At 35.3% G+C, this 13,400-nt stretch overlaps 1 protein-coding gene across 4 annotated transcripts in view; it reads left to right on the top strand.

Annotated features, from left to right (window-relative positions):
• Window positions 1-13,400, top strand: part of Rif1 (replication timing regulatory factor 1) — a 61,761-nt gene that overhangs the window by 10,877 nt on the left and 37,484 nt on the right. For all 4 annotated transcript variants that reach the window (XM_046426897.2, XM_046426898.2, XM_046426896.2 and 1 more), the window contains 7 exons: window positions 2,261-2,399; window positions 4,987-5,138; window positions 7,463-7,580; window positions 8,129-8,302; window positions 8,526-8,636; window positions 9,693-9,755; window positions 12,417-12,517. In XM_046426897.2, the coding sequence (XP_046282853.1) occupies window positions 2,261-2,399; window positions 4,987-5,138; window positions 7,463-7,580; window positions 8,129-8,302; window positions 8,526-8,636; window positions 9,693-9,755; window positions 12,417-12,517 (858 nt within the window). The remainder of the gene's footprint in view (window positions 1-2,260; window positions 2,400-4,986; window positions 5,139-7,462; window positions 7,581-8,128; window positions 8,303-8,525; window positions 8,637-9,692; window positions 9,756-12,416; window positions 12,518-13,400) is intronic.

Raw genomic sequence — 13,400 nt, 5'->3', positions numbered from 1 at the left:
ATTTTTTTTTTCCTGTGTTCAAAGTGACTATACAATATGAATACTGTGAATAATGAAAATCAAGTGTTAATTAAAGCCAATTCTTTGGGCAGGGTTGCCTTTTTTATTGTGTTAATACACAGTTATTTTAAGTGTTTGTAAGTATACAAATATAGTGTTGCATAAGCATCAACAACTATACCCCAAATTTTTTCTGCATCCACAATAAAAACTACTCATTAAGCAATAACTGCCACCTCTCTACCTGGTAACCTCTATTCTACTTTCTATGAATTTGCTATTCTGGGTACCTCATATATGTAGAATCATACATTTGCTCTTCTGTGCCTGCCTTATTTTACTAAGTATAATGTTTGTAGGATCCATTCACGTTGCAGCATATTTGAAAATGTCATTTGTTCTTATGGCAGAATAATATTCTGTTGTTATGTATTTACCACATTTTGTTAATCTGTCTGCTCATGTGGGTGGACATTTGGGAGTTTTTCTCCCTTTTGTCTATAATGAACAATGTTGTTGTAAACACGATTATAGAAAATATCTATTGGTGACCAAGTTCTTGAATTTTAAAAGAGTAGAATTACTGCCAAGCTTTTCTACAGCAGGTGTATTATTTTACATCATGACCAGTAGGACGGATGCTCTAGGATTTTAGGTACATACCATCTTCTCCAGCACTTTCCTTTTTTTGTGTCATAATGGTCATGCACATGGATATGAGGTGGTATCTCACTATAGTTTTGGTTTGTATTTCTATTTTTGATCTGTATGTGGGTTTTATTTATTTATTTATTTTTGTCATTTGTTTTGTATTTGAAGAATTGCCCATTCAAGTCCTATGCCCATTTTTGAGTTGGATTGTCTTTTTGTTCTTAATATATTCTCAGTGTTAATCTGATTTGCCAAGTATTTTCTTCCGTTATAGAGGTTTTCTTTATGCTTTTTTTGGGGCGCGGAGAGTGGAGTATCTGGAATTGAACTCAGATGCTTACCACTGAACCATATTCCCACCACATTTTATTTTGAGACAGGATCTTGCCAAGTTGCTGAGGCTGGCCTCAAACATGTGATCTTACTGCCTTAGCCTCCGGGGTTGCTGGAAATATAGGGGTGTACCACCAAACCTGGCATCTTTTTGATTTTTTGATAATGTCTTTTGGACAAGTGTGTGTGTAGTGCTGGGATTGAACCCAGGATATCATTACCTGCTAAGTGCACACTGTACCATTGAGCTTTTCCCCCCATCCCACCTTTACACAAACATTTAAGTTTGATGAAGTTTTTTATGGTCTTTTGTTTTCAAAGCCATATTCATGAAGTTACTGTTAAATCCAATGTCAAATCTTATGTTTTCTTCTTTTGCAAGCATGTACTGGGGATTAAACCCAGGGGCAATTTACCTCTAAGCTATATTCCCAGTTGTCTTTATTTTTTAAGATAGATTTTAACTAAGTTGCTGAGAGTCTTACTAAGTTGGTGAAGCTGGCTTTGAACTTATTCTCCTCCACAGCTTCCTGAGTTGTTGAGATTACAGGTGTGCACCACCATGCCCAGCATCTTCTTTTAAGAATTACTTCTTGTCAAGTGCCATGGCGCATACATATAATCCCAGCAGCTCTGGAGGCTGAGGCAGGAGGATCCAGGGTTGAGCATCCCTAATCTGAATTATTCCATAATTAGAAAACTTTTATGTCCTCACTTGGCACAACTAGTGGAAAATTTCTGACCTCATGTAACAATTCCCTGTCAGAACATCGGTGCACTAAAAATATTGAATAAAATTACTTTAGACTATGTGTGTATGGGACAAATGAATTTTGTGTTCTGTTCCCAAGATAATCTTTTGATGTATATGTAAATCTTCTAAAACCTGAAATACTCCTGGTCCCAAGCATTTCCATTATGGGGTACTCAACCTGTACCTATTTTCTTTGATATTGTATTGCATTGATAAAATTTGGAATTTATCTACCCTCCTAATTTTCTCTGTAGTGGAAGTATTCTGTATTATGTGTTATCTACTTTATTTGAATTTTGTATTTTTTTGTAATCTTGAATTTTGAAAGCATACTCACTGTTCAATATTTTCTGTGAACTCAAATTCCTAAGAGTTGACATCTATTTTATGTTTTGAAGGTAATGTATTTTGTCTCCTAAGGACATATATTAAGTTGAATGAATAAATGAATGAAAACAGTGCACATAATTATTTTGTTTCATTCAGATAAACAAGTTTTTAATGTTTCTTTTTTTTTTTTAGACTTTGCATCGAAGTGGAAGTTTCATCAATTCTTTGTTACATTTGGAGGAACTGGGATTTCGTAGTGGAACACCCATGATTAAAAAAATAGCTTTTATTGCATGGAAGAGTTTAATAGATAATTTTGCCTTAAATCCAGGTACTCAAAGTTTTTGATTTTTCTACTGGGCATTGTGGCACACACCTATAATCCCAGCAACCCTGGGGGCTGAGGCACAAGTTCAAGGCCAGCTTCTATAATTAGGGAAGCCCTCAGCAATGTAGGGAGAACCTGTTTCAAATGGGAGTGGTACTGGGCATGGTGATGCATGCCTATAATCCTAGTGGCTCTGGAGGCTGAGACAGGAGGATCTTGAGTTCAAAGCTAGCCTCAGCAAAAGCGAGGTGCTAAGCAACTCAGTGAGACCCTGTCTCTAAATGAAATCCAAAATAGGGCTGCGGATGTGGCTCAGTGGTCAACCCCCAGTACCAAAAAAAAGGGGGGGGGGGAACTGGGCATGTAGCTGTGGTAAAGTGCCCTGGGTTCAGTTCACAGGTCTAAAATAATAAAAATTTTTATTTTTCATTGAATTACTTTTAAGCAAGATTAAACAAGTTTTTCTCATTATTTATTATGTCAAAACTTAGGTATTTATTGACTTTATCATAAGGGAATAGGAAGCGATGATAGCCGTGAAATATCAGTTACTAAGCTTTTTTCTATCATTTCTAGACAAGTCCCAAATAGTGGGTTAGCATTAATATATGAAACTGATTTCTTTGAACTTATAACCTTATTGTGCAATGGAGTTGTTTGATGTATTTTTTGAAATACTTTTTATATCTTTATTTATTTTTATGTGGTGCTGAGGATCAAATCCAGTCACATGCTAGGCAAGCACTCTGCCACTGAGCTACACCTTCAATCCTGATGTATGTTTATGAGGAAGAGTATTTGGCCCAAAAGTGGGTCGGAATGAGTACTTAAGTAGGTGACATTTAATCTTAGATTTAATTAGTACTATGTTTATAAGATCTGCTAGATAATGTTATTTTTATCCTGATTTTCCCTGTCAGAGACCACTAATCCCTTTCTTTCCATATTTCTGTATTTCATAAGGTGATTATTTGCATTACTAGTTATATTTATTTAAAATATTGAAATTTTTTTTTTTTTTTAATCCTGAGGCAAGAGGATTGCAGGTGGAGGCCAGCTTAGGCAATTTAGTAAGACCCTGTCTCAAAATAACAACAAAAAGGGCCAGTAATGTAGCTTAGTGTAGAGTGCTTGCCTAGCATGTGTTATGCCCTGGATTTGTTCCATCCCAATGAAAAAAGGATCAAAGTATATTTTGTGGCACTTTTTTTTTTTAATATTGAAAATGAAATCTTGCCTACTTTATTAACTGACGATTATTTAGGTATAGCTAGTTATGTACCCAGCAGTATGAGGCAGTTTTGGGGGATTAAAATCTTTTGGAATTATACTTGGAGCCCCTTTCATGGACAAAAGGATTCAGAAAGGAAAGTGTCCTGGACTGGAGAACTTGTGTTCTGCAGTGATTTGAGTTGATTTTCTTTATTTGTCCTCATGTTAGGGATTTAACTCAGGGGTACTCTATCACTAAGTTATACCCCCAGCCTTTTAATTTATTATTTTGCGATAGTCTCACTAAACTTTCCAGGCTGACCTCACAATTGTGATCCCGTACCTTATTGTGAGTTGCTGGGATTATAGGTGATTAACTTCATTTTCTTGTAGAAGTGTTAGTTGAAATGTCTATATGACAGAGCAGTTTTAAGAAACATTGATGAAAACTATTCCACCAAATACATGACCTTTTAACAAGGTACTTGAGCACATATTACTTAAATGTTTTAATTTATATATCCCTGGTCCAACTTACATGTATATTTCTATTTAAACAACCAGAATTCACTTGTATGCTGAATTTTAACAATCTGATTGTTGTTAAGGTAAGGTAGATCTGAATCTAAGTCTGTTTAGGTTTCTAAAACATAATCAGTGGCCCTAGCAATGTTTTTTTTTTTTTTTTTGTATATATGTGTGTGTGTGTGTGTGTGTGTGTGTGTGTGTGGTACTGGGGATTCAGCTCACGGGAGCCTTATATCCTCAGTACTTTTTTCTTTTCCTTTTATTCAATTTTTGAGCCACAGTCTAAGTTGCTCAGAGTAGCCTTGAACTCCTGGCTGAACCTCCGTATTCACTGGGATTTTATAGGCATGCACCATCACACAGGGTTGCCAACAATGTTTATAATAGTTATTAGTTGATTAAAAGAATGATATCCTGTTTTAACATAATGTAAAAAATGCCTCTATTTCTTTGTTAAATGGATGTAATGCTAACATAGGACTGCTTTTCAATTTTGGCATTTTGCATAGGGTCATATGTTGCTGGGGGTGTCTGCTGTGTTTTAGGAAGTTTGGCAACATCCTAGATTTCAGCTTACTCGATACTAATAACATCCCTCCAGTTGTGATAATCAAAAATACTGTAGACATTATTGGGAAAATCATCCAACACACAGTATCTAATAGACATTGCTTGTTCATATTCATTGGTTTTAGTCCAGCTTACTGAGTTTTATAGGAGTACAAATTTTGGATACAGCAAGAAAATCTGATTTTATTTTTTAAACATGTTGTCTTGCTGTGGAAAAAAGAGACTTATATACTTTATTATTGAAGTTTAATATTCACCTCTGTGCTTATTTTCTTTTAAGATATTCTGTGTAGTGCAAAAAGACTCAAGTTGTTAATGCAGCCTTTGAGTTCCATCCATGTGAGAACAGAAACTCTAGCATTAACAAAGCTAGAAGTCTGGTGGTATTTACTGATGAGACTTGGACCTCATCTCCCTGCAAATTTTGAACAGGTAATATTACACGTGTTAAATGCCACTGTTTTTTTTTTTTTTTTTTTTTTTTTTAATTAATGTGTTCTTCAGATCTTTCCAGTCTAATCTTTTTGTGTTGTTTTTGCTATATATTAGTAGACTAATATATTTTCCCCCCTTAGCTCAGAACTTTATGGTCATTTTCTCCAAAGGGTGTTCTCCAATGGCCTGAAATGGAGCCCTGTAAGACTTGTTAGTCAGCAAACACAATATCTCTTCTTATTCTAGAAGTATTGATTTTAAGATGGATCTCACCTGCAGCCCCCCAAGAGGATTTTTGACATCAGTGAAATGTTAGTCAAGTGCTATACTGGGTAGATAAAAAGTTGGCTCAGTTATTTGTTTTTAGTTATCCTTTGTCTAGGCTACATAGTTATAATCACTCATTTAATTTGGTTATAGGTTTTTTTTAATATAAAATCCTTTTTTTTTTTCAATATACTTTTTAGATATTGATGGACTTTTATTTTATTCATTTATTTATATGTGATGCTGAGAATGGAACCCAGTGCTTTACACAGGCTAGGCAAGTGCTCTACCACTGAGCCACAACACCAGCCCTGATGATAAGTTTTTAAAAATGATATTACAAGCTTGGCATGGTGGTGCATTCCTGTGATCCCAGCAGCTTGGGAGCATCCTCAGGATTGAGAGTTCAAAGCCAGCCTCAGCAACAGGGAGGTGCTTAGCAACTCAGTGAGACCCTGTCTCTAAATAAAAATACAAAATAGGGGGCTGGGGATGTGGCTCAAGCGGTAGCACGCTCGCCTGGCATGCATGCGGCCCGGGTTCGATCCTCAGCACCACATATACAAACAAAGATGTTGTGTCTGCCGAAAACTAAAAAATAAATATTAAAGAATTTTCTCTCTCTTTCTCTCTCCCTCTCCCTCCCCCCTGCCTCTCTCTCTCCCCCCTCTCTAAAAAAAAACAAAAAAACAAAATAGGGCTGTGGCTCAGTGGTTGAGTGTACCTGAGTTCAATCTCCAGTACCAAAAATTAAAAAAAAGATACTACAAATCCATTTGTATTTTAATATCTCTCCTAACATTTAGATAGTAAATTTAATGTTGTCTATATTCTCCCACCCCCTATGGTGAGGTTGAACCCAGGGGTCCTCTACCACTGAGCTACATCCCTAGCCTTTTTTTTTTTTTAAATTTCTCTCTGTTTATTTGAGACAGTGTCTTGCTAAATTGTCCAAGCTGACTTTGAACTTGGAGTCCTCCTGCCTCTTGGCCTTCCAGGCAGCTGGGATTTCAGTCTTAGGCCACCATGTCTGGCCTAAATTTTTTAAAATTTAAATATTTCTATCCTTGTTTTCTCAATTTATTTAAAAAATAAAAAGGAGTAATTATAGCCCGGTATGGTGTTACATATCTATATCCTAGCTACTCAGGAGACTGAGGCAGGAGGCTTGCAAGTTTGAGGCCAGCTTGGACAATTTAATTAGACCATGTCTCATAATGAAAAATAGAAAGGTTTGGGGATGTAGCACAGTGTTCAAGTGCTTTCCTACCATGTGTGAAGCCCTAAGTTTAATCCCCAGTACATGGGGGAAGGAAGTTATTTTTATGTAGCTTATTTATATGTAGTTATTTATATTTATATTAAATAGCTTAGTGGTAAAGTGCCCCTGGGTCCAATGTATAAATTTATATGTATAAATTTATGTCTCAAATGTAGAACTGAAATATATAGATAATACACATTTAGGACAAATACAAATTTAGAAAGATCTTATTTTCTTCAATTCTGGTTTTAAGTCTGTGTAAGAAAACCATCAATACAATTCAATACAGCTTGAGTTTCCCTTATCTGAAATGCATAGGATCAAAAAGGAAGAATATTTCAGATTTTGAATTATTTTTATATATAGAATGAGATATCTGAGGATAGGACTCAAGTCTCAACATGAAATTTATTTCTTTTATGTTACATGGTGAGACTAGTTTGGTATGAAATTTTCCAACATTGGTATCCTCGGGCTCAGAGTTCTGGCTTTTGGAGCTTCTATAAATTTTTGAATTAGGGTGCTCAGTGTCCATATCAAAAGAATTAAAATTGCTCTAAATAGAAATTTATGTAAGGCTTTTAAAAATATGACACTCAAGGGCTGGGGTTGTGGCTCAATGGTGGAGTGCTCACCTAGCACTTGCGAGGCCCTGGGTTCGATACTCAGCACCATATAAAAATAAATAAATAAAATAAAGGTATTATGTCCAGGTACAACTAAAAAATAAATATTGAAAAAAATGACACTCGGTTTAAAGATATATATTTATTCTTCTTTCACCCAATAGGTTTGTGTTCCTCTGATTCAGAGTACAATTAGCACTGATTCTTGTGTCTTACCTCAAGGCAATTCATCTCGTATAGCTACTTCTCCAGGTTTAAGTCCTATGACTCCTGTACACAAAGGTAAGGAATAGACTTCCTTTTTTCTCTTTTTGAAAAGATTTTGAAGGCTTTTTTACTTAGTATCTTTCATATGAAGTGAAGTATTTTATCATTTTTTGATCTGTTATTAAAAAAGACATTTTGTTTTTCTTTGTTACTGATTACTGTGTTAAGTTGCAGAGTTGTGGTTGGAAAAGATGAATGTGCTTTACCTACAACTCAGGATAGCTAATAGAAAGTAACATAAAATTCCGTGTTTTTTTCCATAGCAGAATCTCGGAGCTTTGATTAAAAACAACAGACTTTTGCAGATAAAAGAAATGTGACTTAGCATACAACATAAACAGTTAATTGCTATTACTATTTTGTTACGCATTGAGTGTTTTTCATATTTAAGTACCAGAAAGAACTATATATGCATAATTATAAGGTGTGGATTACTGCCTGAAATTTTAAGTTGTATTTGTTTTGAAAATTACATTGTAATGATATAAAGTACATGCATTTTGGTAGCTAATATAAAATAACCTTATATAAATGGACTTTTCTCTCTCTCTCTCTTTTTTAAGGTGCTTCCCCCTATGGAGTTCCTGGAACTCCACGCATGAACATGAGTTCAAATTTAGGTGGAATGGCCACAATCCCTTCCATTCAACTTTTGGGACTTGAAATGTTGCTTCATTTTTTGATGGGTCCAGAAGTATTGAGTTTTGCTAAGCAGCACAAACTTGTGTTGAGCTTAGGTATTTAATTATTTTTAAAATTATTTATTAAAACAATCCAGGACTTGCTGTATTGGTAAAGAAAGGTCTTATTTTTCTCCGTAGCATAATGCAATTGTTTGTGAAATAAGTGCAAAGTGTTTTAATAAAAATCACATCCATTCAGACCATCTAAAATTTTATATTGAGAATGCTGTCATATCTTTCGTTTTATATAATTATCTTTTTGTTCTTCTTGTTTTAGAGCCACTTGAACATCCATTAATCAGCAGCCCTTCATTTTTTTCCAAGCACGCACATACACTTATTACTGCTGTGCATGATAGCTTTCTTGCAGTTGGAAAGGATGCTTCTGGTAAATATTTAAGAAAAAATTTTTTATCATTCAAAACTATGTTTCAAAAGAAAGTAAAATAGAGCCAGGAACAGCGATTCTTGCTTGTAATTATAAGCAGCTTGGGAGGCTGAGGCAGCACAATCAGAAGTTCAAGGCCAACCTGGACTTGAGACCTGGTCTTTCAATTTAAGAAGAGAAAGGTTAGGGATATAACTTATTGGTAAAATGCCCCTAGGTCCAATCCTCAGTACCAAGAAAAATAAAAGAAGGTAGAATGGTAAATATTCTATGTGGTACCTCTTACTAGTCAGATTGGGCACGGATACTTAATTGATTTAATCTTGAAAGCAGCCATTTTACAAATGAGGAAACTGAGCTGTTCAGATAATGTCAGTAACTTGGATAAAGTCACATAGCAGATAATAGGGCTATGATTTATGCCTAGGCTCTGTGGCTCTAACATGTAAATGAATGCATTTAAACCCCTGGGTCCATAGTCTAAATGTTTTAAAACATTTTAAAAATGTTTTAAAAATTGATCGTATGGGGAAAAAAAAAAATTGATCGTATGGCCAGGCACAATGGTGCGTGCCAGTTTTCTAGCTACTATGGAAGCTGAGGCAGGAGGACTGCAAATTCCAGGCCAGCCTGGGACACTTATCAAGACTGTCTCAAAAAGTAAAAGGAGCTGGGAATGTATCTCAATGGTAGAGTACCCTGGGTTCAATCCCTGGTAGTACCATAAAACAAAGAAGAATATTTTGCCATTTAGGTGATTGAAGAATGAATTATGTGTTTTTTTTCTCTATTGGTTTTCAGATATTCTTAGGATTCATTTTTTTGTCCTTTCTTATAACTAATGAGTCTTACAGAGAATTCAGAATATAAGAGTTACCCTTATTTGTATGACTTGATGTTTAAAATGTTATAGCTTTATAAATTTGTTGTAATGAATATTATAAGGGAATTATCACCTTGGTAAATATTGCTCAATTTATTTCTTCTGTTTTATATGGAAGAAAGGGAGAGCCTTTGTATTCATATATACACTATTAAAAGTATTTTGTTTGACAGATGCAGTTGTCAGTGCTGTCTGGAAGGAGCTAATTAGCTTGGTGAAATCAGTTACTGAATCAGGTAAGCACTATTACATTGATGAAATGATTTTTTTCTCCAAAACAAAAAGCTGTAATATAATGATTGACTGTGATAAATGCTAAAAATTATAAACTTCTCTTGATGCATTCAGCCTCTGCATTTTTTTTTTTTTTTTTTTTTTGGTATTCATACATTAAATTGGCATCTTTCTCGTTTTTCTAATTCTTCTCCCTCACCTTTTCCCATCTGTTACATTGATAGGATTTCTTCCTCCCCCTTAGTAATATGTAAAGTTTGCTCATATATAAGGCGGGATGCCTAACATGAAATTTTTAAAATATATCCTTTAAGTATAATAATATCTAGGTAATTAACATCTCTTCATCCCCAAATATGCTGTTAGCTTCCATCCTTCTGGTAGAGATGTGATGTTTTACTTGTGATTTTCTAGATGTGTGTTGTGAAGAAAGCATTTTGTAGATGGGTTGTAGTCATCAAGATTGCTGAAATATATTCTCTGGTAATTCTTTCAAAAAGGGTACACAAATTAATTTTCTAAATTGTTTAACATCAGAAAATATCTTTGTTTTACCCTCAAAATTAAATGCTAATTTGACTGTATACAGTATTCTAGGTTGAAAACTTTCTTCCTGAAGAACTTTTATGGTGTTGTTCCATTTACTTCTAGTATCCATGGTGCCCAGTGATAAATCTTCTGTCAGTCTGATTCTTGTTCCTCTGTAGGCTATTTTCTCTCTAGAAGCCTTTATGATTTTCTTTTTATTACTAGAATTTTAAAACTTCGCCAAGACATGTCTAGGGGCGAGTCTGTTTTCATTAATCCTGCTTGATATATTTGGTGAGCTTTCTATTTGGTGAGCTTTCACTACCTTTCTTTCCTTCCTCCCTCCCTCCCTCCCTGGGATTGAACTCAGGGGTACTCCACTACTGAGCCATATCCCCAGCCCTGTTTTGTATTTTATTTAGAGACAGGGTCTCACTGAGTTGCCTAGCACCTCACAGTTGCTGAGGCTGGCTTTGAACTAGAGATTCTCCTGTCTTCAAGCTCTTGGGATTACAGGCATGCACCACCATGCCTGGAAAGCTTTCTTCAGTTATTTCCTTAATTATGTCCTCAGCACCATTCTCTTTACCATCTTTTTCTGGAGTTTCTAACAAAGACGTTTCTGAAGTTAGTGTTAGTCTGTCTTTATTGATTATTTACTTGGCCATCTGTATTGTATCCTTAGAGAATTCTTCTAGTTGATTACATAGATTGCTCATTCGTTCTTCAAGTATGTCCATTCTACTACTAAGATCATTTGTTGAGTTTTTGGTTTATAAGACACCTACATGGAAGTTTTTTTATTTCCAGTCTTGGATCTCTCTGAAGGTACTGATCATATTTCTACTAAAATTTTCTTTAGTTCCTTGGGCTGTTTCTTTGGATGTTAGCTCTTCTACTTCAAGAATAATATCTATTTTCTTTAAAACCTTGGTGATTCCTGATGGATCATTCAAGTATATACATAAATGTTTTTATGCTCATTTATAACTTATCTCTGATTTTGTGGGCAAGGTTGGGAGATCAGACAGTCCATCCTACTTCCTTGACTTCTGAGCCTAGCTAATTTCTTTCCCTTCTGGGTTTTGTATACCATCTGGGGTTTCAGCTGCTTTTTCTTCTCATAGAGTCCCAAACCGAGTAACCAAAGGCAATTTCTTTAAATCCACATAAGGTCTCTCATTTTTTCTCTGTCTGGGAGGTAGTCATTGCCTTTTTTACTTCAGAGACTTTCCTTCTTCTTCCTCTGACTCAGAATCCACTATCAAATAAATTAAAATAATCTTCACATCATCCCTAGTTATTTCCTCAGCTCTGTGCTTTGAATCTACCACAGTAAGACCCTGAAAGGTTTAGTCTTGTTCCTCACATAATAGAGAATTATTCTCTCCTTTCTCTTCTTTCCTCTGAGGTTTCTCCCTTCTCCCCCTCTGAGGCTTCTCCTTTTTCCTCTAACTTGGAGGTTTTGTTTTCCTTCCATTCTAAAAACTCTTTCTCCTGAGTCTCATAAGGTCCTCCCCGCTGGCCTTGTAACTTATAGGAAACTTGAAGCCATCATTTGCTGTTCCTCCAGCTTTACTGTTTGAATCTATTAGAGTTTTACTCCACCTTCCTGCTTCTATTAGGAACAGGATAAATCTCTGCAGAACACGACTTGATCTATTGTGCAGTAGAGTCTCTATTTGAGAAGAAGGGATTCATTGCAGAGGATTCAATGAAATGATTTTCTATAATCCAGTGAATTGTTTGTCTTTCATGTATAAAATTAATTTGAAAATTGTATTGTATCATTTTCCATGCGACCTGCCACCCCTTCTTTTGCAGTCCTGGGGATTGAACCTAAGCTACAGTCCCAACTTTAGCACCAAGCTATAGTCCCAACCAACCCATTTTATTTTGAGAAAGGGTCTAACATCCAGACTGGCCTGGGAATTATGCCATCCTTCTGTGTCCCAAGTAGTTAGGATTACAGATGTGTGTGTCTGTGCTTGGTTTTCTCATTAATTTACCTTAAAGCATTTATTGCTGATTTGGAAAAAAATTACTGTTTAGTAACATTTAAAGCTTTCTATGCACATATATTAATCTCTAAAATATGTATTTAGACCTATACTCTTCCTTTTGCTTTTTGATAGGTAACAGAAAAGAAAGATCAGGGTCTGAAGTTCTGACCCTCCTACTAAAATCTTTGGAAAGTATAGTAAAGTCAGAAGTATATCCTGTGTCAAAAACATTGGTAAGTATATGTGTAAATTGAACTTTGAATAAATCATATTTGAAATGAATTTTTGGATAGGACAAATTTTCAGAGACTTTGTTACATTTTTGGGGGCAGTGCTGGGGATTGAACCCAGGGCCTTGTGCATGCGAGGCAAGCAGTCTGCTAACTGAGCTATATGCCCAACCCTCCAGAGAGACTTTTTTTAAAAAAAATACTTTATTGTTGATGGCCCTTTATTTAATTTTTTTATATGATGCTGAGAATCGAACCCAATGCCTCACACATGCTAGGCAAGTGCTCTACCACTGAGCCACACCCCAGCCCCTGGAGAAACCTTTTTAATCAAGTATTTATCAGCAGTTTTGTTCTGTAATAAATACCCTTCTATTGATATTAATCATTTAAAAAATAATAAAGTAAATGACTATATTAGCCACTAACATGTTCAAATTAATAAAAAGAATGTGCTATACTGAGAAAATGAGGTAAAGGGCATGAAATTTGAACTGAAGAAACTGAATGTTTTCTAATACAATGACAGGAGTGCTGAATACCACTAATGGTTAGCTGGTGAATACATTATTGATTAGTACTAGGATTGTAATCCAGGGCCTCAAGAATAGCAGACAGAAACAGTCTACCAATGAGTTATATCCCTAGCTTATTTTTAGTTTGAGACAGCATCTCAGTTGCCAAGGTTGTTTTAGAACTTTTGATCCTCCTACTTCAGCCTTCTGTTAACTCTTTAACCCTGATAATGACATTGGTATTGAATACATTTTTAGTTTTTTTGGTACAGTTCTGGGGATTGAGCCCAGAGCCTGTTAAACTAGGAAAGCACTCTACCACTGACATACACCTCCAGCTCTTAAATACATTTTAAAAACATACAGTAGTG

The sequence above is a fragment of the Marmota monax genome, unplaced genomic scaffold (assembly GCF_021218885.2).
Source record: "Marmota monax isolate L192 unplaced genomic scaffold, Marmota_monax_Labrador192_F-V1.1 WCK01_AAM20220418_F8-fsc00048, whole genome shotgun sequence".
Classification (NCBI taxonomy): Eukaryota; Metazoa; Chordata; class Mammalia; order Rodentia; family Sciuridae; genus Marmota; species Marmota monax.
The sequence above is the reverse complement of the archived record's forward strand: the minus strand, read 5'-3'. Positions and strand labels throughout refer to the sequence as shown.